This window comes from Schistosoma haematobium, chromosome 6 (assembly GCF_000699445.3).
Source record: "Schistosoma haematobium chromosome 6, whole genome shotgun sequence".
In the NCBI taxonomy this organism is placed as follows: domain Eukaryota; kingdom Metazoa; phylum Platyhelminthes; class Trematoda; order Strigeidida; family Schistosomatidae; genus Schistosoma; species Schistosoma haematobium.
The window spans coordinates 13961255-13985792 of NC_067201.1; the positions used below are offsets into that span (position 1 = coordinate 13961255).

The window sequence follows — 24538 nt, forward strand, 5'->3', positions numbered from 1 at the left end:
GGAAAACCTGGAAGCACTGAACGGCCGTTTTGTCCTATTGTGGGACTCCTCAGCAGTGCGCATCCACGCCCCCGTCTCGCGGGATTCGGACCCAGGACCTACCAGTCTCGTGCCAGGCGCTTGACCAACTAGACTACTGGCTTCAAGGGATATATCCTGGAGTTCTAGTGAGAAGCAGTGGCCAGTGAGTTCAACCGGGTCAGTTGTGAAGTAGTAACTCACTGATCACAACGGTGGATGTGTCGCTCAATTCCGTGGATTAATTGGAGTTAGACATTAACACCGTTGGATGCCGCCTCAGTGGTCTAGTTGGTTATGCGCCTGGCGTGAGACTGATAGGTCCTGAGTTCGAATCTCACGAAGTGGGATCGTGGATGCGCACTCCTGGGAAGTGCCACAATAGGACGAAACGGCCGCTTAGGTTTTCCATGATGGTCTAGCTTCAACTGTTGAAATTACTATAATCTCCGCAAAACCCCCTTCTGATACGATTCAGTATATTACTATTATATTGATTATAACGTGACACTTTACTACTAATCATTTTGACCTTTATTAAATGACCTTCCTTATTAACAAATAACACAATTCTGAAGTATTTATGTCATAACAGATGAAAAACGTTCATCAATTCTTAACAGATAACATCATCAAATCCATTAATGCATGCCTTATTTTGATCTTAATAAAATATCACAATAATTATGGAGTTATAAATGTAGAGCTTAATGATAAAGTTATTGAAAGTAACTGTTCGCTCAAATAATCTTTGTTTTTGAATAATTGGTATATATGTGATTTATTTATGAATAAACTAATCTTATTATCCAGGGTTAGATAACAGTTATTATGAAATACTACCGATATGAATACTTCTTGTAATACACATCTGACTAACAAGCTCTAATAGAAATATATAAAACTCAGATTAAAATTTTATTGATAATTGCTCTCACAATTGTTAAACATTGAAATTCCAATCAGTTAGCTTTATAAGAATTTCGCAAATTTAATTGACGGATTACGGTCATATGGATGTGGTTGGTTTCAACTGAACACACAGGTTGGAATAGCTAAATTTTCTTAGTAATTCTTGTTTCATGGTGTAGTTCGACTCTGAGTAACAAGTGGACCGAGCTCCTAACGTTTTCTTGTGAGTTTATTATTTCAAACTGTGAATGTACTTATGCAAAAAATAATAATGAAAACTATAATTTAATAAAACAAAAACTCAGATTCTACATAAATAACCGTCTAATAAGTAGTTCTTTTCACGGCTCAGGAACAATCCAACACCAACAAACATACATGTCAATCCTTATTCATTATAAAATTCATATAAAAAACTCGTTCATGTTATGAATCATTGTCAAGTGAGATGGTTGAGAGATGCGTCACGTATGTTCGACAGCCGCCTAACTAGCTCATCAGATGATGTTAGCTAATATAGAATTTTGAAGAAGGATACGGATAACCAGACGTAGATGTGATATCAGTCTACCAAGTAGCTATTAACTGTCCTAAGTAATGTTGGTATATAAAGACTATTTGATAAGAATCAATGCAATAATAGCTATCAGAGGTAAGAGATCATGAACGATAAAGAGCAGGATCGGTCAAAATAGAGTAGGTCTTGAATGCGAATAACCCCTCATATATTCCCTTTCCCTCTATCACATCTCAAACAATATTCTCAATATTCAATACTTCTCATTATTATTGCTATTATTTCATTGTGACTCCATCGCTATTCATTTTTTTCTGTTTATATCTTATATTAATATAGTCTGTGAACTTGAGCTAACGCAAGTTTGTACCAGACCCTAACATTCCAAATCACAATGACTAACTGACAATATTCAATTCAAAACATAATCTACTATAATTTACAAGAACAAAACAGTGTTATTTCCTTCTTCATAACAGTTTTAATCAACAACAAGAAAAAGGGTTAACCATTAAGGAAAACACTAAAAGATAAAAGAAAACGAAATGAAGGTAAAAAGCAGCAAACATAGAAATCAACAAAATAATGGAATAAACAACGAATCATGAAAAATATTTTTTTTAAAAAGAATAAAAATCCCTAATTTCAACAAACAAAATAAAACAAATTGAACAATGAATAAGAAAACAAGCTGTTTTACAATATTTTAAAAAAAATGGGTTTTCTCAATGAATTTCATGGAGATTCAACCTTATTTCAACATTAATTATACGGGAACATTTTTCACCCGGTCGATTTGAATGTTGACAATGATGATTGATGATTTATCTCAACTTTATTATTATCATCAATATCAAGTGAATTAGACTTGGAATTATGTGATAATGTTATCGATTGAGCATTATTATCATCATTATTATTATCACCAACATCATCATTCAAAACAACATTTAATTTAGATGACGACCGTTGAGAATTATTGACAGTTGATGTCTATGGGAATTGTGGTCAGATGTTAAGAAAAAAAGTGTGTTGAGAAATGGATTATCGGATAAAACGGTTGTTATCACTATCTATCGTTAAAAGATAAAGATAATATCAAAATCTGATTGATAACGTGACGGAATATCATTGGAAATTGTCACACTTATACACAGTTGATTCATGCAAATACATATCTACATGTATATTATTTACATGCTAAATCATAAATTGGACATGTTTATACCTGTCTTCAGTGTGTTATCTTTATACACAAGAAACTGTAAGTATGGGATAATGGAGTTACATAGAAATAATGAACAGATCAATGCTAGGCCACCAGTGAAAACATGGAAAAACTGAACGGCCGTTTCCCACTTACATTCATCATGTGCTCACAAGTAAATAGCTTCAAGAGCAAGTTGTTGGAGTTATGATGTGAAGCCATGATCAGTGAATTTCAAATGTGTCAGCTGCGACCGAAGCTACACATCAACATTGTTGGATGCCAGCTCAATGGTCCAGAGACTAAGCGTTCGCCCCAAAGTCCAGGCTATAGTTCCTGTGTACGTGGTCATGGATGCGCAACTTTGAAGAGTCCCATACAAGGACAAAACGGTCGTCCACAGTTTCCAGGTTTTCGATAGTGGTCTAACATTGATCGGTTCGTGATTTCAATGAGAATAACTTTAATGAGTAGTTTGGTTGAGACAAGGAGACTTTTCAAATACAGAAATCTGGGTAAAAGTATAGTATAGAAACAAACCAGTGAAAATCGAGAGTGCGACTTCTATGTTCATGGACGAAATTCAACTAACATGTATAACTAGAAATACAAATACCTTTCCATAATACTAAAAAAAACTATATTTTGACATCAGCAGGCAAAGATGAAAATGTTAAATGTATTGAATCCTTGATTCTTCATCTTCAGATTGTGTATGACAGGCAAATTGGCACTATCATAAAATCCTGACACTGAGACGAAACGTAAATTGTTGGTACTAGATTTTATCAGCAAACTAATCAGACAGCGCTACTTCGATTTTTAAAAAAATTCATCAACCTTACATAGCATTTTTACACCTTAGCTGATGTCAATTCATGATGAAAAGGCAAGGTTTAAACGTTAGGTCCTTTCGAAATGTGCCCGCCCTTTCGTTTCAACGACCCTGAACGGCTTGACTAGAGGCGGTCATTCCGTATTTCAATTGCCGTGGGTTGGTTGGATTGCATGAGTATCAAGTTTTTTCATATATAAGTCATCTTATGCTACATAAAAAAGCACGAAATAAATACCAAAACCATTAATTTAGCGTTCTCTGTTTTGTAGTGTACACTTTGGCTCTGTTGTTGCTTTGTAATTTGATCTTTGATCCCAACAACTGTAGTAAAGCTCAACGAAATGTCAAGTCACAGGTAAATCCTAAGTATTTGTAGTATTTCCTTGGGTTATTATTGTTGCAAGGAATAACTTTTTAATAATTAGTCATGTCTGTTTTTAGTGCTTCATGCTCAAGTGACATTTCAGTCGACCTAACCGATGCCTTTCGAAGTATGATACTGAACAAGCGTTTCGTGTTGTGGGATGATTTTGAAAGCGCCTTAAAAGAGTTCCAAAAAGTATGGAATTATAATTTTATCGCTTCTCAGACTACTTATACTCGTTACATCCACACAGAAAGCAGACTGCTGAAGGATGTCAGGTTCAAATACCTGTTTGTATCGTTTAATTGTACGTTTGGTCATAAACGGAAATCGGAAGGTTTGAAAGTGAGGCAAAAATCGTAAGATCTTTAACTAATATCTTATGTTTAAGGTCTAAATTCCGTAATTGTCAATCTAAATTCCGTGTAAGACTAGAGGAGCAAGGATATGTCATCAAATCCTACAACATGCTCCACAATCATCCATGTAGTAATTCATGGATGGTATGTGATCCATGGACAAGGAGATTATCGTCAGAAGAAAAGAGAACTTGAAGCCCGTAATACTTCACTGTGAGTCAGCAGATGAAGTTATCGAAAGTATTAAGGAGAGAACTGGTAAGCAAGTAACTGCTGCCGATGTCAAAGGTATGAAAGCTACACTCTCCACTGGTAAGTGTATATAAATATATTTCAGGTTGTTTTACTCGGAACCAGGTAATGGATATGCTTAGACAGAAAGGCGAAGTGAAGGAACATTTAGAAAATGGATATGCCACTAGAATATGTTTCAGTAGTTATAACCAAATACAACTGTACAGGAAATATCCAGAAGTTGTGTGCATTGATTCTACGTATAATACTAATAATAAAAGTGAATATGTTTATCGTTGTATTTTACTATGTAGATATTCCTTATTCCAGTTAGTGGTGACGGATAATTGCGGTCGAGGTCGAACTGTAATGTTTGCGTGGACTCGAGGGAAAAGCGTGCCGATGTGATATGGATTTTAGATCAATTCAAAGAGATAATGGGTGACACAATGTTGACTGAAACATTTGTGATGGATTGCGCACGATGTGAAAGCGCGGCTGTCTGTATAACACACGGACATGCAAACATAATTTTGTGCGCCTTTCATGTAATTCGCGCTTTCCGGAAAAAGGTACACCAATGGTTACTTATATAAAATTGCCCTTAGACAAACGACAAAATAATGAAAACGTACTTAACTCGATTGGTAACTGCGGAGACGGTTGGAAGGTAATTTTTGTAATGTGTTTATTCACTAGATTTAATCAATATTACAGAATAATAAATCGGCGGGACAGATTGATAGGTCAGTACCTGTCACGTTTTGGATGGCACGTAAGACAATGTGGGCGCGTGCCTTTTACGGTCATGTTTTAACATTGGGTAACAGCACGAATAATCGTGTTGAATCACTAAATAGGCAAATAAAACGATATGTACGAAAAAGTGATAGTCTGTACAAATGTATGTACAAGGCTTTACAATGGAGTGAATTGACGTCAACTAGAAGAAGTATCGAAGATCAAGTGATAGCCGGAAGATCTTATAAATATAATGCTCCACAGCGTCTTATACCCCTGCTAAACATTTTGACCCCATTCGCAAGATCTAAATTGTTATACGAACTTAAACAAATGCGTTTCGTCTACGTGGAATATGAAGGCGGCGACTGGTTGTTTATGGTTGACCGCGGACAACCTTATGAAGTGGATATAAGCATTTGTCAATGCAATTGTAACACATTTATGATGTGTCGATATCCCTGCCGTCACATGCTATTTGCCTACATTAAAAGACGAAATCTTACAGGTAAGCTATATCAACTATGAAATACTAACTGCATAGCTCATCAACTTCTTAGGTATTGTAGCAGATGGAAGTTACATAATACCCAGAACTTCCAAAATTATACATTAACTGCATTACCACGACGGAGTGAAGTGCATATAAGTATTCAACGAAGCCAAAGAATCCATAAGCATCGCATCATTGAGAAGTATGGTGAACGTTTCGCAACGGAAGTTGAGAAGAAAGTGGACAATTATTACTTAAGAATTCTTAATACCAACTTGTAAACTTGATTTTCTGCTTTAGCAGCAATGATTATTCAATAAACTTTCATAATTTTAATTTCCATCTTATTCCTACTTTCATGGGAATGAATAGCAATGATGTTCATGTGTAACTGTTTGTAATAATTAAGAATGATTAAGAAACCCTACATCCACGTACAGTCTTGCAGATTAGGCACCCACATATCATATTCACCTTCGTCGGATTACGTTTATCATTAAAATCGTATCAGTAGCTAAGTATATTTTAATTTCATGTGATTAGTTCCGCTTATGAATTGAAATGAAACCAGGAGAAATGTTGATTAACAGTGGTATGCATTCATTATAACTAAATATGCATTAGGATTTAACAGTGATGTGGAAACAGTTGACATACTTGACTATGAATAATTGAAATGAAGTAGTCATTATTGATAACCTACTTCATTTCAATTATTCATAGTCAAGTATGTCAACTGTTTCCCACATCACTGTTAAATCCTAATGCATATTTAGTTATAATGAATGCATACCACTGTTAATCAACATTTCTCCTGGTTTCATTTTAATTCATAAGCGGAACTAATCACATGAAATTAAAATATACTTAGCTACTGATACGATTTTAATGATAAACGTAATCCGACGAAGGTGAATATGATATGTGGGTGCCTAATCTGCAAGACTGTACGTGGATGTAGGGTTTCTTAATCATTCTTAATTATTACAAACAGTTACACATGAACATCATTGCTATTCATTCCCATGAAAGTAGGAATAAGATGGAAATTAAAATTATGAAAGTTTATTGAATAATCATTGCTGCTAAAGCAGAAAATCAAGTTTACAAGTTGGTATTAAGAATTCTTAAGTAATAATTGTCCACTTTCTTCTCAACTTCCGTTGCGAAACGTTCACCATACTTCTCAATGATGCGATGCTTATGGATTCTTTGGCTTCGTTGAATACTTATATGCACTTCACTCCGTCGTGGTAATGCAGTTAATGTATAATTTTGGAAGTTCTGGGTATTATGTAACTTCCATCTGCTACAATACCTAAGAAGTTGATGAGCTATGCAGTTAGTATTTCATAGTTGATATAGCTTACCTGTAAGATTTCGTCTTTTAATGTAGGCAAATAGCATGTGACGGCAGGGATATCGACACATCATAAATGTGTTACAATTGCATTGACAAATGCTTATATCCACTTCATAAGGTTGTCCGCGGTCAACCATAAACAACCAGTCGCCGCCTTCATATTCCACGTAGACGAAACGCATTTGTTTAAGTTCGTATAACAATTTAGATCTTGCGAATGGGGTCAAAATGTTTAGCAGGGGTATAAGACGCTGTGGAGCATTATATTTATAAGATCTTCCGGCTATCACTTGATCTTCGATACTTCTTCTAGTTGACGTCAATTCACTCCATTGTAAAGCCTTGTACATACATTTGTACAGACTATCACTTTTTCGTACATATCGTTTTATTTGCCTATTTAGTGATTCAACACGATTATTCGTGCTGTTACCCAATGTTAAAACATGACCGTAAAAGGCACGCGCCCACATTGTCTTACGTGCCATCCAAAACGTGACAGGTACTGACCTATCAATCTGTCCCGCCGATTTATTATTCTGTAATATTGATTAAATCTAGTGAATAAACACATTACAAAAATTACCTTCCAACCGTCTCCGCAGTTACCAATCGAGTTAAGTACGTTTTCATTATTTTGTCGTTTGTCTAAGGGCAATTTTATATAAGTAACCATTGGTGTACCTTTTTCCGGAAAGCGCGAATTACATGAAAGGCGCACAAAATTATGTTTGCATGTCCGTGTGTTATACAGACAGCCGCGCTTTCACATCGTGCGCAATCCATCACAAATGTTTCAGTCAACATTGTGTCACCCATTATCTCTTTGAATTGATCTAAAATCCATATCACATCGGCACGCTTTTCCCTTCGAGTCCACGCAAACATTACAGTTCGACCTCGACCGCAATTATCCGTCACCACTAACTGGAATAAGGAATATCTACATAGTAAAATACAACGATAAACATATTCACTTTTTATTATTAGTATTATACGTAGAATCAATGCACACAACTTCTGGATATTTCCTGTACAGTTGTATTTGGTTATAACTACTGAAACATATTCTAGTGGCATATCCATTTTCTAAATGTTCCTTCACTTCGCCTTTCTGTCTAAGCATATCCATTACCTGGTTCCGAGTAAAACAACCTGAAATATATTTATATACACTTACCAGTGGAGAGTGTAGCTTTCATACCTTTGACATCGGCAGCAGTTACTTGCTTACCAGTTCTCTCCTTAATACTTTCGATAACTTCATCTGCTGACTCACAGTGAAGTATTACGGGCTTCAAGTTCTCTTTTTCTTCTGACGATAATCTCCTTGTCCATGGATCACATACCATCCATGAATTACTACATGGATGATTGTGGAGCATGTTGTAGGATTTGATGACATATCCTTGCTCCTCTAGTCTTACACGGAATTTAGATTGACAATTACGGAATTTAGACCTTAAACATAAGATATTAGTTAAAGATCTTACGATTTTTGCCTCACTTTCAAACCTTCCGATTTCCGTTTATGACCAAACGTACAATTAAACGATACAAACAGGTATTTGAACCTGACATCCTTCAGCAGTCTGCTTTCTGTGTGGATGTAACGAGTATAAGTAGTCTGAGAAGCGATAAAATTATAATTCCATACTTTTTGGAACTCTTTTAAGGCGCTTTCAAAATCATCCCACAACACGAAACGCTTGTTCAGTATCATACTTCGAAAGGCATCGGTTAGGTCGACTGAAATGTCACTTGAGCATGAAGCACTAAAAACAGACATGACTAATTATTAAAAAGTTATTCCTTGCAACAATAATAACCCAAGGAAATACTACAAATACTTAGGATTTACCTGTGACTTGACATTTCGTTGAGCTTTACTACAGTTGTTGGGATCAAAGATCAAATTACAAAGCAACAACAGAGCCAAAGTGTACACTACAAAACAGAGAACGCTAAATTAATGGTTTTGGTATTTATTTCGTGCTTTTTTATGTAGCATAAGATGACTTATATATGAAAAAACTTGATACTCATGCAATCCAACCAACCCACGGCAATTGAAATACGGAATGACCGCCTCTAGTCAAGCCGTTCAGGGTCGTTGAAACGAAAGGGCGGGCACATTTCGAAAGGACCTAATGTTTAAACCTTGCCTGATGAAAACTAACTCTAAAACCTCAATCATAATTAAGGACAATGTGAAGACTCGTAAAAGTTCATTTGGCATTTATAAGTTCCAAAAGACGGACAAACTATATTCATAATTTTGTTGTTTTTTATTTAGAAACAGAGTAACATGCAGAAGACGAGAATAGATTTATTAATTATATAAATCTGTTCATACTTTGCAATATTGTTATTTTCTTTTCCATAAACTATCCACATACAAAACCTGTTTTTTGATTGGCTATAAACTATCTGAAAATTTACCGTGGTTGTTTTGATTCCATGCTTACACTAGACTTTTGCTGAAATTTGTCTAAATATTTCCTTTTTTCATTATTGGCTTGCGAAAAAGGAAGTGTCAAAGCAGACAATCAGAGTCAACAAAAGATTACTTAATCAGCTTTTGGGATAGTCAGGTTATAAGGTCAAAATACTCATAGCCGAATCCATACAAGCTGTTACAAGGTTGTAAACAGAAGTCTAATGTACCAAGGCCATTGATAATCTATAAGTTAAATTCTATACATAGGCGAATTTAGAGCCAGTATGTATTCGAGATTATCACATTATATGGCCTTGGTAATAAAATGGTCTCAATTAAGGATCCATTCGAAATAATAAAGACCTCGATATAGATAGGACTATTTGGCTCGAGGTCTTACAAGGAGTTCTTAATTATTAGAAAATCGAGTGGTAGCTTAAACCGATGCACATATGTACAGGGTTTTGCGTTGCAAATGACTGACTTACACATTTCCAATTTCAGCCCATTTATCATACAACGCGATGATCAACCAATGGTGTTGGCAACAAATAATTTGCCTCCGATGTGTATGAACATTAGTCGCGGTTATACAAAGCTAGAGCTTCAGGAAGTCCTGATTCTAAACCGATGGTGTACATGGACTGCAGGATCTTGGGGAAGCGAATGGAGTATGAATTCATCCTGATCATCGGCTATCATGGAACGGTATCGCTTGATATTGCCCCACTACCTTTTGTATTATATCTCAAAGTGAAAGGGCCGGGGACCGACCTCTTAAGAAGACTAACTGCTCTAGTTCGGATGTTCATATATATATATATATATATATATATATATATATATATATATCCATGATTTCACCACAATGTTATTCGATTTTTAATTACCATTTATATCAGATTTTATAAGTATTAAAACTAACTAAAATTGTTCAATGTACATACAAAATAACAAAAGCAAAACAGTAAAATTTATCTTAGTAATATTAACTTACTTGAAGTGAATTCACACTAGTCCCAAGTCTTGGCCACTCTGTTTCATCTGTAACTAATCCAATAGGTTTTAAGCTTGAATCAGATAATTTTCTGTTAGACGGAGTACTTTTTATTATATTAACCTCAGTATTTTTAATAAAATACTTTTTATCTTGATTGATTGTTTTAATTCTACTTGTAACAGAGTTAATAGTTGATGTAATGATAGCATTATTATGACTAATACAAGTATTAGTATTGGTAGTGGTATTAGTATGATTAGTCCTAGACTTGAAACTGTTCTTTTTATACTCATTACGAGGCATACTGTTAACTTTTTCCATCCCAGTTGTATAACCATCATAATACTCGTGTTGGTACTGTTGTTCCTGTTCATTTAAACAATTCTTAGTACTTTTACGGATATTATTATCATTATTTACTTTAGCAATATCAGTAGGGTTAAGAGCATGAATCGAATTATGACTGCTACGAGAGGTAATGACAACATTTTCATTGGTACTTGCTTGACCATTGAATCGCTGTTGATGATGACCTATATGATTAGTAGAAGCAGTAGTATTGTGAGTGTTACTACTACTACTAGTAGTAATTATAGTTTTACACTTATCAGAATGAAATTTCTTTATTCCATTGGTAGGGTTTCGTTTTAACGCACCGATAGAAAGTGAATGATTATTATTACTATCATTATTATTATTATTATCATTAATATTATTTTTGTTACCATCAATAATTACACTATTGTGAATAAATTCTTCTGATTTATGATGGTGAAGAACACTTTCATCGCCTGATGAATGCTTTTGTAACCTTTTATGAAACTCTTCAACCGACCCACCACTATAAGTGCTACCATTTTGATGATGATGACGGCGACGCGTTTGATTAGTGTTATGAGAGTTACTAACACAGTTAATACGCACTTGACTTGTCAACTTATTCGATGTAACAAGTTGTTTTCCATGGAATGGTAAATATTGATTACTCTGAGGACATTGTTGTCGCGGTGAATGAATCATCAACGGTGTTGTATAATTTGATTGTGGTAAACTATTTATAAAACTATGAGATATTACATTGTCCGAAGGACAATGTTCATGAATATGACATGGTTGTCGACTGTTTGTGTTGACAGTAGTAGGGTTACGATTCATTTCTGAGTGTTGAAAAGGATAATCTGGAGATGGTAAACTAGGATATGTGCATGACCAATAACTGACGGCTAAGGGTGCCATAGGTATACTTGGTGTGGTCGATAGTGTTTGCTTTTGTATATGTTGACAATTCGATCCGAAATATCCTGTAAAACCACGTCGACCAGAGTCATTATGTAAATACATTGTAGCATCAAGATCACATGAACCGGGCGATGGAAATACAAAATTATTTTGATAATGATATTGTGAAAATCCACCGGGATCATAACGTGACTGACCAGTAGGAATATCAACAGACTGTTGTTGTTGCCGTTGTTGATGACTTTCTTGAGGATGATCTTGAAGGTGTGGATTTGGAAAAGGTAGAAAATGTTGACCATGTTGTAAAGCTGGTGATGTATACGGTCCAGATATGTATCCACTGGTATGACCTATAGTGATTGATTTATCAAAAAGTGTATTTCTTTTTGATTGGAAATTAAATTTCGATAATTTGGTGAAATTTATTGGCCAAGCTGTGGAACGAGATTCAGTAGAAAGAAAAAAAGCAGATAAAACCGTGTACAATACAGAAAAATTGTCAGTATTACCAAGAGCATAACACAACAGATGAAGAGTTACGTAAGCAAAAACAATACTTTTAATTATTTTCCGTAAACTGTCAAATTTGTTACAACAGTTAAAATCATGAGGTCATAATACCAACTAGTCATTAAATTCTAGAATTCTATATCAACCAAAAAACGATTTACTGAAGTTTTGTATGATTCTTTTTGCGTCGGTTCCAAATACTTTGTTTATCGAAAAGTATAAAATACTTTTAGTATACTTGGTATGTACTTAGCAGTGGAATTCCTGATACTCGTTCCATCCCATTTTGGACTCATTAGACTTATGGACCCGCATTCTAACGTTGGTATTGAAGCTCGAACTCGCCACATTTTCTTTCAAATACACGTGTTATTCACTAAGCTACTGGATCCAAGGACAGCTTCTAAAGTGCTCAAAGGGTGTGGAGATATCAGTAAGCGTTTGTAGTTTCCTTTTGTTGATACTCAGGACTGTAAATGATCAGTCTCAACACCAACACCGAGATCTAGGCACCTTCAGTTGATGACTCTCAAATACGACGACACGCGAAACTTGCATTTCATTGATATTTAAACACAAAGTTAACTAAAACTTGTGAGATCAAATAATATATAGGTAATCCGCTCAAGGTGCACACATATATCTACTGAGACTGATAATCAATCTCAGTTGTGGATATCACCAACGAAAAGTTACAAACCTTTATTTGGAAACAGCACCCGACGGCCGTTTCGACTTAGTATGGAAATCCTGACGAGTGCGCACCCACGATCCTGGGTCTGAGAATCGGACTTAGGACCATTTGTTTCGTGCGCAACCCTTAACCTTTAGACTACTGAGCCAACATCCAATAATGTACAACTATTTTACACCCGACATGTACACTAGCTTAAAATAGTTCGTGATTTAAACTATGAATTTTTATTAATTAATATTGGAATAGATGTGAAGGTTAAATTAAAACCACCGCAGTACGAATTTTATCTTAATAAATAGACAGCACTAAATTACAATGTTTAGAGGTTACCTTAAAACAAATTTTTTTTTTCTCAATGACGCAATTATAACACACGTTAATGAAAAGCTCTAATTAGTCACACTGAATGATGCCTACAACTTTAACCAAATATTTTATCTGGCGTACAGACTATGTTGGATCCGCAGTCATATTGCTTATACTCGACAGTTGGAAACCACTCTAATTCCTTGATCCTACTGCTCACAATTCGAAACAAGAACCACGGTAATTCCAACGACATAAACAGGAACACGAAAGGCTGGTGCAATGAAGATTCATTGGCTCTCTAAAAAACAATTCACTTGTTAATCCCATCACATCACCGACCAATTACAATAGGAAGATCTCTCTGATAAAGGTCGAATATCAATGTAAACAACTTGGGATATATATATCACACGACGGTGGGATGAAAGTTCAATCAACCACACAATTAAAACAGTAACACGACAATGAGTTAGTTAAGTAGACACAAGTAACCGCACAAGGAAACATAAAACCTCAACTAATAACTTTCTATATTTAGAAATATTTTTTTAAATAGGCCTAAAAAGTTATTAATAAAAACTTTTTAATAGGGGTATTATTGCTAAACAGTTAACCTTTGTCTGAGGTAAAGAATTTTTTTAGCTAAATGTGCATAATTTACCCATCATTAGGCTATTAAATTAAATTAATAAGAAACCTAGAGGAGTGGTCAAACCAAAACAAGACCGAATATCCATTTACAAAAACAATCAATTATTCCACATGGATAGTTTTTTAAATGAATGAAAAAGGTCCACATTCATATATATATATTAATCATGTATTATCACTTATCATCCAGTAAGCTAAGTCTCTACTGTCCAATTTTAATGTATAAAATGAAGAAAGATTCAGTTAAACTATATAAAACCTATAAAGATTATCACATCGGTTAATAACAATTGGTGTGAATGTATAAAATAATGAAGATGCTACAACTGCTCAGCAGGACGAAGTTAACGATGCTAGACTTTCTGAACTGAATAGTTTATTCGAGCTGCTTTCCAATGTTTGTTTCTTTCGAAAAATTATTAGAACACACTATACCAAATCAGAAAATATAGACAGTCTTAAGATGATAATGATAAAACCAATCACATGACGGTCATTTAGTTACACATATTAATAAAAAGAATACTGATACACACTACTTGAAAAATGGAACTTTTTCGTTAAGTTGAATATTTGAAAGAAAAAAACTACTCGAATATAAACTCAGCAAAGTAATTCTATCAGGCTTTTCTCACGTACAAAAGTTTAGAAAACCGTTTAACTGAATAGACAGAATAAAGTATAAATACTATTTAATTGAAAAAAACAACAACGAGAAAACATGACAGTACAAACAGAAGAATAAAAAGTTTACAATGACGACCTTTGGCCCAGTGACTAGTTTTGAGAGGAAATTTCTAGAGTTCCAGTGAGAAGTCGCGATCAGTGGATTTCAACTGTGTCAGGTGTGAGGTAGATAAGCACCGAACACAATGGAAGATGGTCATGAAATATCGTAGGTTGTTAGAATTATAAATTAACACTAATGGATACCGACCCAATTGTCTAGAGATTAAGTGTTCGTCTGTGCGACTGAAAGTCCCATGTGCGTGGTCGCGGATGCGCATTGTGGAGGAGTCCATGTTAGGACGAAACGGTCGTCCAGTGTTTCCAGGTTTTTAATGGTGGCTAGTGATTTTTAATCGAATTCGACATTCTCAACAACCCTTTACTAACACAACTAGTAAAATTTATTGAAATGTGCGTTCATATATAACATGATGAATTATCATGCTATTTATAGTCAATTATATCGGGTGTATCATTACTTGGCATTGACCCACACTTCAAGTTCAGAAGTTAGTGTTACTAAAACGTTGCCCAAGCAGAAATATATTCGGCGCGACTCGAACCTAGAACTTAGTGGCCTAACTGTACATCATAACATGTGAACCACTCTTGAACAGTTCAGATTTTATTCATCCAGCAAGTACAAGGTAAAAAAGGTAAAATGAAAGATTCTTCAGTAAATGAATTACTCAGAGAAGTTGATGTGTTAAGAGTACATCACCAGTTCACTTGTCAAATTCAGATGGTGAAGATCTGTATTTCACTGGATGACTTTGATGGAAGTTTAGTTCTCACAGTTAGTTCTTTCATCACCACGCTTTTATTGTTCTTCCAAAGAACATCAGCAGAAGCATCAGATCAGTAATAACCAATCAAAACCAAAGTCAACAGCACAAGCTGCCAATTAAAGTAGTTCACTTCTACCTGAACTTTATACTGATAATGTTGCTCAGAAGAACAATGAAGGCTTCATGATTAAACCATCCAGTTCAGAAAACAAAACTCCGCCAAAAAATCATCGAATTGCACAACAGATTACATCCTTCATCATTGTAACCGGAAGCTGAAAAAACTTTCCTTCGAAATAAAAATGTTAAAGAAACACACACATACACACGAGATTAGTTTACAATTAAAGAAAATCTGTTCGATCACACAGAACGAGGTAAACAAACAAAACGAATTAATGTATGGGTTATATTTACACAAAATTGGTTAGTGTTATTTATAAAATACCTATTTTTAATGCATTAATACCGTTCGATTAGTGTTATGAGACTATTTATTATCGTTGGCAGTGTGCTGTGATTAGACTACAACAATAATAACAGCAAGCTGTTAACATAAAAGTCAATGGATCATCTACTATACCTTTACGAAGGATGGACAATTCCATTAATTGCATCATTTTCACTTTGTCTTCCTTATCCGACTGTTTTTTGTGTGTATGAGTGTGTGGAGACAGAGGGAGAGAGAACAAGGAAAGTTATTACACAAGACATGAGAAGATATATGTACATATACACATGATAGATAGTACCTATGAAAATATAAGGTACATTGGAATACTTCCAATTCTGATCACGATGACTGAAGATCCTGGGGTTTAAGTGTCGAGTGCGGAATCATAGACGTGTACTGCTGAGTCTCATACTAGGTCGAAATGGCTGTCCAGTGCTTTCAGGTCTTTAACAGTGGTCAAGCATAGATCGACTCGTGATTTTAACTGTGTAAAGACAAAACGGGTTTAAATCGTTCATGAACAAACTCCGAAAACTCTAATTTATGGATTAAATCCTAAACTATTTTGCTTCTTCGAATGATTTGGTATTAAAATAATAAATACCATAGGTCGTGTATAATGTGTTTAACAACGATAAAGATTGTATTTCACTTAAAACAATTTATCTCTACTGTAAAAAACCATTACGATATACATTAAGGGAGAAGTATACTATCAAATCAATCAGCTTTTAGGTTTAAGAGCGAAGTTTGAACTGCAATGTTAGCTATTGATCGTCGACAAATAAATAGTCTATTTGGCTATCATATGAAGTGCAAACGATTTCGTATGAATGGAAAAAAACATGAAATCCTTGCTTACATTTCTAAATGCTAATTGTGTTAGCAGAGTAAATCGATAAGGTCTGATGTTTGTTCAAAATTAACTCTTAAACAAATCATATTGTTAGTAATCCTCATTGGATATTAGATAGGTATACAAATGTTATCCATTTATAGATTGTTTTTCGATAACACCTTTTAATCAACCTAGTAAAACCTGTGCAATCAAATAGGTGGTAGTTATGCGGAGTGGTATAAAGGAAGTCAAACAACCTGAGGGAAATAAATTGATGCCCAGGAAAAATCACCTTCTAAAACAAACACACATCGTTTCTGATAATGAGAAACTGATTTAAAAAGTCGAAAATAGATGAATCTTTTTTTTTTGAAAGAACGTTTTACAGATAAAAAGTTCAGTTATTTTGAACAATACTTCATACATATAATGCAATTTGTAGTCATTGTGACTGAATGTCTTTAGTAAAACTAATTTACAAGATTATTTCCTCTAAAGGTTTTCACTAACTAGGATTCCTCAATGACATGATAATATTAGCTTCATCATAAAACTAAATATCTGGCAGAACATAGTATTGCCATCAGTACCTAGAAGGCTATTGTTCTTTACATAAAACAGCTTGAATACATAAGTATTTTAGATGACAGCCCTACATATAAAATCAATAATCCACAACGAAAAACTATGTATAAATAATTCGGTCGAATGACAACAGTACTTAAATTATGATGAAAAACCAACGAATTATAAATCAATCAATTAGAGAGATTTCTATCCTAACATATCATGTAATTCTTCGCACATAGCAAATGTAGATCTACCTAACTAATAATTACATGTTTACCATACAACAAACCATACAACAAAAATATAAACAATAATAATTCAAAAGATGGTTCCAAAAGTTCCAAATGCCCCACGAATTCGTGCTTCTAAATGCCATGGTACGGTAAAGGGAGGAGAGAGTCAGCTCTCCCTCTTGAAATGCTCTCACATGGCTACGCGTATACAGCCACTTCTAGGGATGTCCTGCTAACTGTCTTCTCGTAGTAGGGGTATTGTTTACGAAATTGAGAGGACGAAAAGCGAATGTCTGGTGCTTCAACTGGGTTAGTAGATATGGAGGATCCATATAGAGGGATTGGAAAGTCCTGATTCCAAACCACTGGTGCACAAGAGCTCCAGGATTCTGAGGGAACGAATGGTGTATGAACCAATCGATGGTCACCGGCTACCATGGGATTGCATCTCTCAACGTTGCCCCACTGTCTTATGAATTAAATCTCTAGGCTAAATGCTTGAGGTGTGATCCTCTAAGAAACCATCTGCTTCGGTTTGGGCGTCCGGGCAGTATTCCAACCCTCACACAAATCAAATGAAGTGTAGCACACACACATTTGGTGCCTGCTTGTACTAATGTTCATGTGTTTTAATAAACTTTTCATCTTGTTACAACACTAGTGAGAAACTATGATCATACCGCATGTTGAGCATTTATCCACGAATGGTATTAAGATGGTCGCACAATAACACGGATTGACTGAAGTTATTTAGACATATAAACTATGAAGTTCCGGCCTAATGGTGTAAAGCCTAAATGCTCATCCTGAGGCCTGAAGGCCTCGCATTCGATACTCTGTGGTGAAGGTCGTGAATACGCGCAGTTGATGAGTCCTTCACACTAACGTAAAACGGTTGTACAATGCTTCCTAGTTTCCAATAGCTCTCTCTAATTAAGACCAATCTGTGAAGCAAATTATAACTGCCTACCTACTTCTCTATTCATTTATCTACATATTTATTTGCAAGTTTCTCAACCTTACTATGAACGTAACTGATAAATTCTCATCACTAGATATTCAACATTATTATCACTGAGTGAAACAAGTGAAATGGAAATGACAAGATGAATAGTGGCAGTTTGGATACAAACAACGGCATAACTATTCTAAAGAGTAGAATAAATCACTTTAAATTAAGGTATACTGTGTACACAGTTAAAACTAATTACTATCACTATCATCGTTATTATTATTATTATTATTATTATTATTATTATTATTATTAGTAGTATTAGTAGTAGTAGTAGTAGTAGTAGTAGTAGTAGTAGTAGTGATAGTAAGTAGTAACTATCATCTGCATGTATGTGTTATTATATCACGAGATTGAAAAATAGAAATGAATAAATAAATAAATACAGAACCATATAGGTAGTTTGAAAAGTAATAAAAATGACAATATATATTCACGAAAATAGATCATTTTGACGTTAATGCTGACAATACAACACGTGGTAATGCATTGTACACAAATGATTGTGGGGAAAACAACACTTTCGCTTACCAAGAGAGAGAAGAAAGCAATTTATGGTAATAAAATCAGGCAATCAATGAAAACTTAAAATGAGTTTAAATCTCATTAATATGACCATAGAAATAGAAAGATGTATAAATATTAGTAATGACATGTACGCTGGTTGTAATACCTATTTTACATTCACTAAGCATGTTCTTTTCTGAGACAAATTTCTTAATACTAGCTTATAAGAAAATAGAAATGCACTTAAGTTTAAATTCATCTAACGTAACTCAGTAAACAAGTGCTTTGAGTCCCGATTCTATGTGAAAAACTAAATGTACAAAACTACGTCGAGTTGGTGGTACGGAATTCAAATCAGTGACACTGTAGATAAATGTCGAGTATTTTAACCATTAAGTCACTAGTCCTCTTTTTTGTATATATCTTTTGATCGATATGACAACAATAATTATTATTTGACACGATGATGTCCAGTCACTAGTTACTTTTCTATTTTCAAGTTAATAACAATTGTTACAAAATTATATATCATAATCAGCTTTATCATTCAGATTTTATTCAAGATTATTGTCTGACATTACCTAAGAAATTTGAAGTCACAAGTTTCAACACGCTATAAAAATGCATTTATTCTGAGCACACACACATGCATAAAGACTGAAATATGTCTCACACAAGAAGAAAAATAAGACTAAAATGCGATTTATTGTACTTACTACTTTTACACTTTCCTGTAGAAACATACTAATATATTCGCTGGCTTTTTCAAGTCTAACTTTAGCACGATTTTCGTAATCTTCAACAGTAATTAGAACATGCAAATTGTCATTTAAATGATGCTCCGAGTTTGGCCGAACAAAATTTGCTCCAACCTAAATTCAAATACCATGGAGAATAGAAAATAAGTGTTTTTTGTAAATAATATGAACAATGACAGAAATACAAAAATTTGAATGAATAGCCGATCGTAGATACGCACTGCTGAGGAGCCCCGTGCTAGAACGAAGAGGTCGCCTAGTGCTTCCAAGTTTTCAGTGGTGTTAGAATAATCAGTTAGCAACGGTAGAATCTGGTAAATATTTAGATTGGTTTCAGTTTCCAGATTACATCAACAAATCGAGATGTGATTGTGAAGACAAATGTTAGAGTATTAGTACAAGTAGTAATAATGTCAGTGTTAATTAGATAGACCAGGCATGAACATTATGATTTTTAAAGAAATGAATCCGCAGAATAAAATATGTACGGTACTTTTAAAAATTAATATTTGAGGGGAGACAAGAATTGAATGCATATGAGTCATGTCATACATCTTCAACCAGGTAGTTTGTATCTGCCAACATGATCTGACTCAAAAGTCAATTACTTCATTGACTGATATCATGTTTTGATTTGCCTATATAGATAACTTTATTCCAACCTATTGCTACCCCAGTGAATATCGCACGTCGAAATAGGCAATTGTTGGATATTTGTAACAATACATGTCTGGACCACTTCAGTAGATGAATCATTACCTCATCAGTCAGTTTGTTATCTTTACCTACAAATGTGAATAATTTATTATCAATGACAAACTTGAAATCGAATACAACAGAACTATCTCATGAATAATGAGTCCACACTTCAATTTTGATGGGAAGATAATGTTTTTCTACACATGTACTGACTTGTGTATTGATGGATTACTTCCTATTTGACTGGCTTAACAACCACCACTCACAAGGAATAGTAAAAAGAGTAAAATAGCTGAATAAATCAAGTCGTGTTGAACATAATTTTAATCGCCACTTAAATATTATGATGCAGCCTAGTCAGAAAGATGTACTGATTTCGATTATTTAAACAATGAATTATGAAACAATGAATTAAAGTTGATTCAATAAGAATGTCGTTTTGTTGACTTTCCTAATGTATATTTCAATTATTTCTACTGTCATGATGGTCATTAATCTAAATTTTGTTCATTTTCAATGTGGTGTGAGATGGAAAAACAAAGTCGATGATAAACTAATTTAAAGTAGAAAATGGTTTTGTTTTTTCGCTGACATTTAAAAAAAATAGATACTTCTGGAGTAGAATTTCTTTGATAACACTCAATTGATAAATAATAAAGAAAAGCTGTGACCAGTGGATTTCAATCAGATGTCTACCTCATCCAACGGATGGAGAGTTGAGCAAGATCATGGGTTAATTGAAATTAGAGATTAACACCGTAGGGTTCCGGCTTAGTGGTGTAGAGGTTAAGTGTTTGCGCGCGAGACCGAAGGTCATGGGTTCGAGTCCCGCGTGCGAGATCGTAGATGCGCATTACTGGGGAGTCCCATACTATGAAGAAACGGCCGTCCAGTGCTTCCAGGTTTTCAATGGTGGTCTAGCTTAGATTGACTCATGATTTCAGCTATGAATATATAAATATTATGAAATAACAATGTATTGATGAACAGTGATCTATGTCAAGAATACACTCACATAGTGAGATGGTTTTCAATCTATAAGCTGGTTGAGATTCAGAGAGTTGCCCCATGGTGCCTAAGTAGGTGAAGGACTTTGGTAAAGAGTTCAAATAACCTCCATCTACTTTCCACTTGCCTATTAATTAACAGTATAAATTTACAACTAAATTAGGCGCCAGAATTTAGTTGAAATTAGAAGTTTGGGGAAGCTTCGTGAAACTGAGTGAGATCACTGATTGTGTCCGGGCTTATAAGAAAGAACAGAAGGACTAATTCAACTAATACAGTTTTTAAAATAATGGCATTTAGAGTTATCTGATACTTAGGTAGGACTTTGAAACAGTAAACTTGAAAAATCCAGACCATTCTTTAATCAGGAAATGGATGCAGTCACCTAAATTTCGATCTTCAAGTTCTGAAGCATAGACATACTTACCGACACTTACCGTCGCTGTATTTCTTAACCTGCCTTATACGATTCCATTGATTGGTCAGGTTTATATTATCATTTTCTATTGAAAGGGATATTAAAGAAGTACATAAACCTCTTAATAACTCTTCCCTTCGAACCCGTTTGCCAAATAAACGCCTGCAGATAACTCATAACGATATTTTTCAGGACTGAACGATCACCCCCTTATCTGACGCCAGGCTATCTGATGTTGAATACCACTGTATGTCCAAGTCAGGTTCCAGACTAAATAAATAGTTGACTGAGTTTTATGCCAGTTCTCTCGACTAGTCAGAAAGTTGTGTATATTAATTACAGTATTATTTTAGATTTTTTCGACCTTAGACAATAAATTTTTATGTATTACTGGGATAGTCAAACTATGCATTTGGTTTGTGATATTATGATTCTGTAATCTAGAAAGATTGTTAAACCGCTGTCTAAACACATACCATAATTTCTTTTTTCCTCTCACCACTCTATCGGGCCCAAATCCAAGTACACGTACACACACATATATACAATGTTTGTTTGTCTTTCCATTTTAAACCATAAATTTGATTTTCACTCTTCCAGCAAAAGTAACATGCATTGTTGGAATAGAAGTTGTCGATATATGAATGAATGCCCGGGAAATTATTTCATTCTAGTTACCTGTGTACTCGATGAAATTTATTTTGCTAAAATAAACACACACAGGATCTACATGTGCATTTTCAGTGTTTATATAAATAGAAACCGTAACTAGTCGAGTGGCTTCTGAGATTTAATTTTTAGACTACCTCTAATTTAAAATGTTAGTATTGGTAATTCAAAATCATTATTTACTATCGGAGTACAAAATTACTTTCGCTACAACTTCTGCATATATACCGTTTTGACTTAGAATGTGTACATTATACCCCTAAGTATGTGACAGATACTTTGGGAGATTTTTTCCTGAATAAAATAATGTAGAAGTGCATCATATTAACATTAAAACTCAGTGTGATATTTATAACGAACTTGAATCCAAATACGTAGAAGACTATCTGTGCAAAACTATATCGTATTTTGAAGAAATACGCTCCTTACAAAGACATATAACAGGAAGTTGTGAAACCCTCACATAATCTACAGTTACATTTTTTTCTAAAAAAAAATAAAACGAATTTAGGAGTGTAAATACGTTCAGCTATTTGCAGTGACCTTACATTGGACAAATAAGAACATTGGTATTCGAATGTTTAAATGAATTCTAACCCTACGAAAATAATTTTGTACAAACATGAACGGAACAATTTTTACGTATACCTCCACTACTACTTACTCTAACGTGTAGAATGACGCTTAGGAGTAAGTTGAAAAAAGATAAGAGTAGGTAAATCAAGAGAATGACATTAGTCCATAAAATCATTGGCTGCTGGTTTGATTGGTGCTAGAAGATGTAAACTTTTTAGCTTGAGACAACATTGAGTGAAATAGGGCAAATTTAGTGATATTACCAAAATTGCAAGCATTCTCTACCTTCCATGAAATCAAATATTGCGCACAATGGAGACGTACTGAAATTAATGAAAGTCTACTTCAATATATACATAATTTATCGATTTATGCGGATGATGTTTTACTGTGTAATGATACTCAAGCCAAGCAATCCGCATGTGATCAGTGCCCTTAAGTACGACATGTGCTTTGGACCTATTAATTTTAAAGTACTTTTACAAGACTATTAGGAGCTTGTAACTGTCCTCACTCTTGTTAGTGAACAGTTAGAAATTGTAACATACTAATAATACACTACCATAATTATTCATAATTCAGTATTAACGATTAAAATAACGTTAGTTATCAAACAAATAACCACGTTCATTCTGATAGATTCTTAGAAAGAATATTTTAAGACCTCTATACGATCCCGCTACTCTTATTGCTTAGTATTTTTCGGATACATTACTCGACTAGTCCCCGAAATCAGAACACGTTTGAACAGGGACAAAATTAGACTTTAAATAAACCAAGTTGACTGAGAGTAATAGTCATAAGGCGAACTGTTAGTAAACTTATAATTTATACACAAGAATATTTTAGAGTCTTCTTTATATATCTCCTAGAGCTGATTGGCTAAAAATGGGGCAATCAGCGCACCCCGATATCATCCTGTATAAGACATGGGTTATTTCCAATATATGACCTGTTAACAAAATCGCTGAATGAATACGCAATTTCACAAAATGTACTATTCAAATAAAAATAATAACACATAAATGTTAAATAAATTTCATTAAAAAACAAGAACCCTCACTTTAGAAAAACAAGATTCAATCACAACTCACTTTTGTTTGATCTCGCATAGATCCACGACCACGAATCATAATTCTTACTCCTAAAAATTGTTGTAAACATTTAGCAGTGGATCCGTGAGGACCAAGAATTCGTCCAACAAAGTTGTACTACATAATATTATGCACGTTTATGAAGACAGGGAAATATCGTTTGGAAATGAAAAATAAACACAAATAAAGATAGTGCAAATTGATGAAAACGATACCAATAGAGATAAAGCGGGATTCAAACATACAATCTAATTGTTGATTATTTAAACAAACTACGGAATTATTACTTTTAC

At 34.3% G+C, this 24538-nt stretch overlaps 1 protein-coding gene across 3 annotated transcripts in view; it reads right to left on the minus strand.

Moving 5' to 3' along the window:
- Window positions 1–759: 759 nt before the first annotated feature.
- MS3_00008572 (uncharacterized protein) overlaps window positions 760–24538 on the minus strand; it is a 31745-nt gene continuing 7966 nt past the window's right edge. Inside the window, exons 4-8 of one of the 3 annotated variants that reach the window (XM_051216908.1) lie at window positions 24246–24362; window positions 19740–19895; window positions 15311–15698; window positions 10484–12159; window positions 760–2440 (exon numbers count right to left, since the gene is read on the minus strand). In XM_051216908.1, the coding sequence (XP_051065538.1) occupies window positions 2231–2440; window positions 10484–11827 (1554 nt within the window). In that variant the 5' untranslated portion in view covers window positions 11828–12159; window positions 15311–15698; window positions 19740–19895; window positions 24246–24362 and the 3' untranslated portion in view covers window positions 760–2230. Of the gene's footprint in view, window positions 3166–10483; window positions 15699–15992; window positions 16054–19739; window positions 19896–24245; window positions 24363–24538 lie in introns of all 3 variants that reach the window. The other 2 variants (XM_035731603.2, XM_051216907.1) reach the window with 2 other exon arrangements.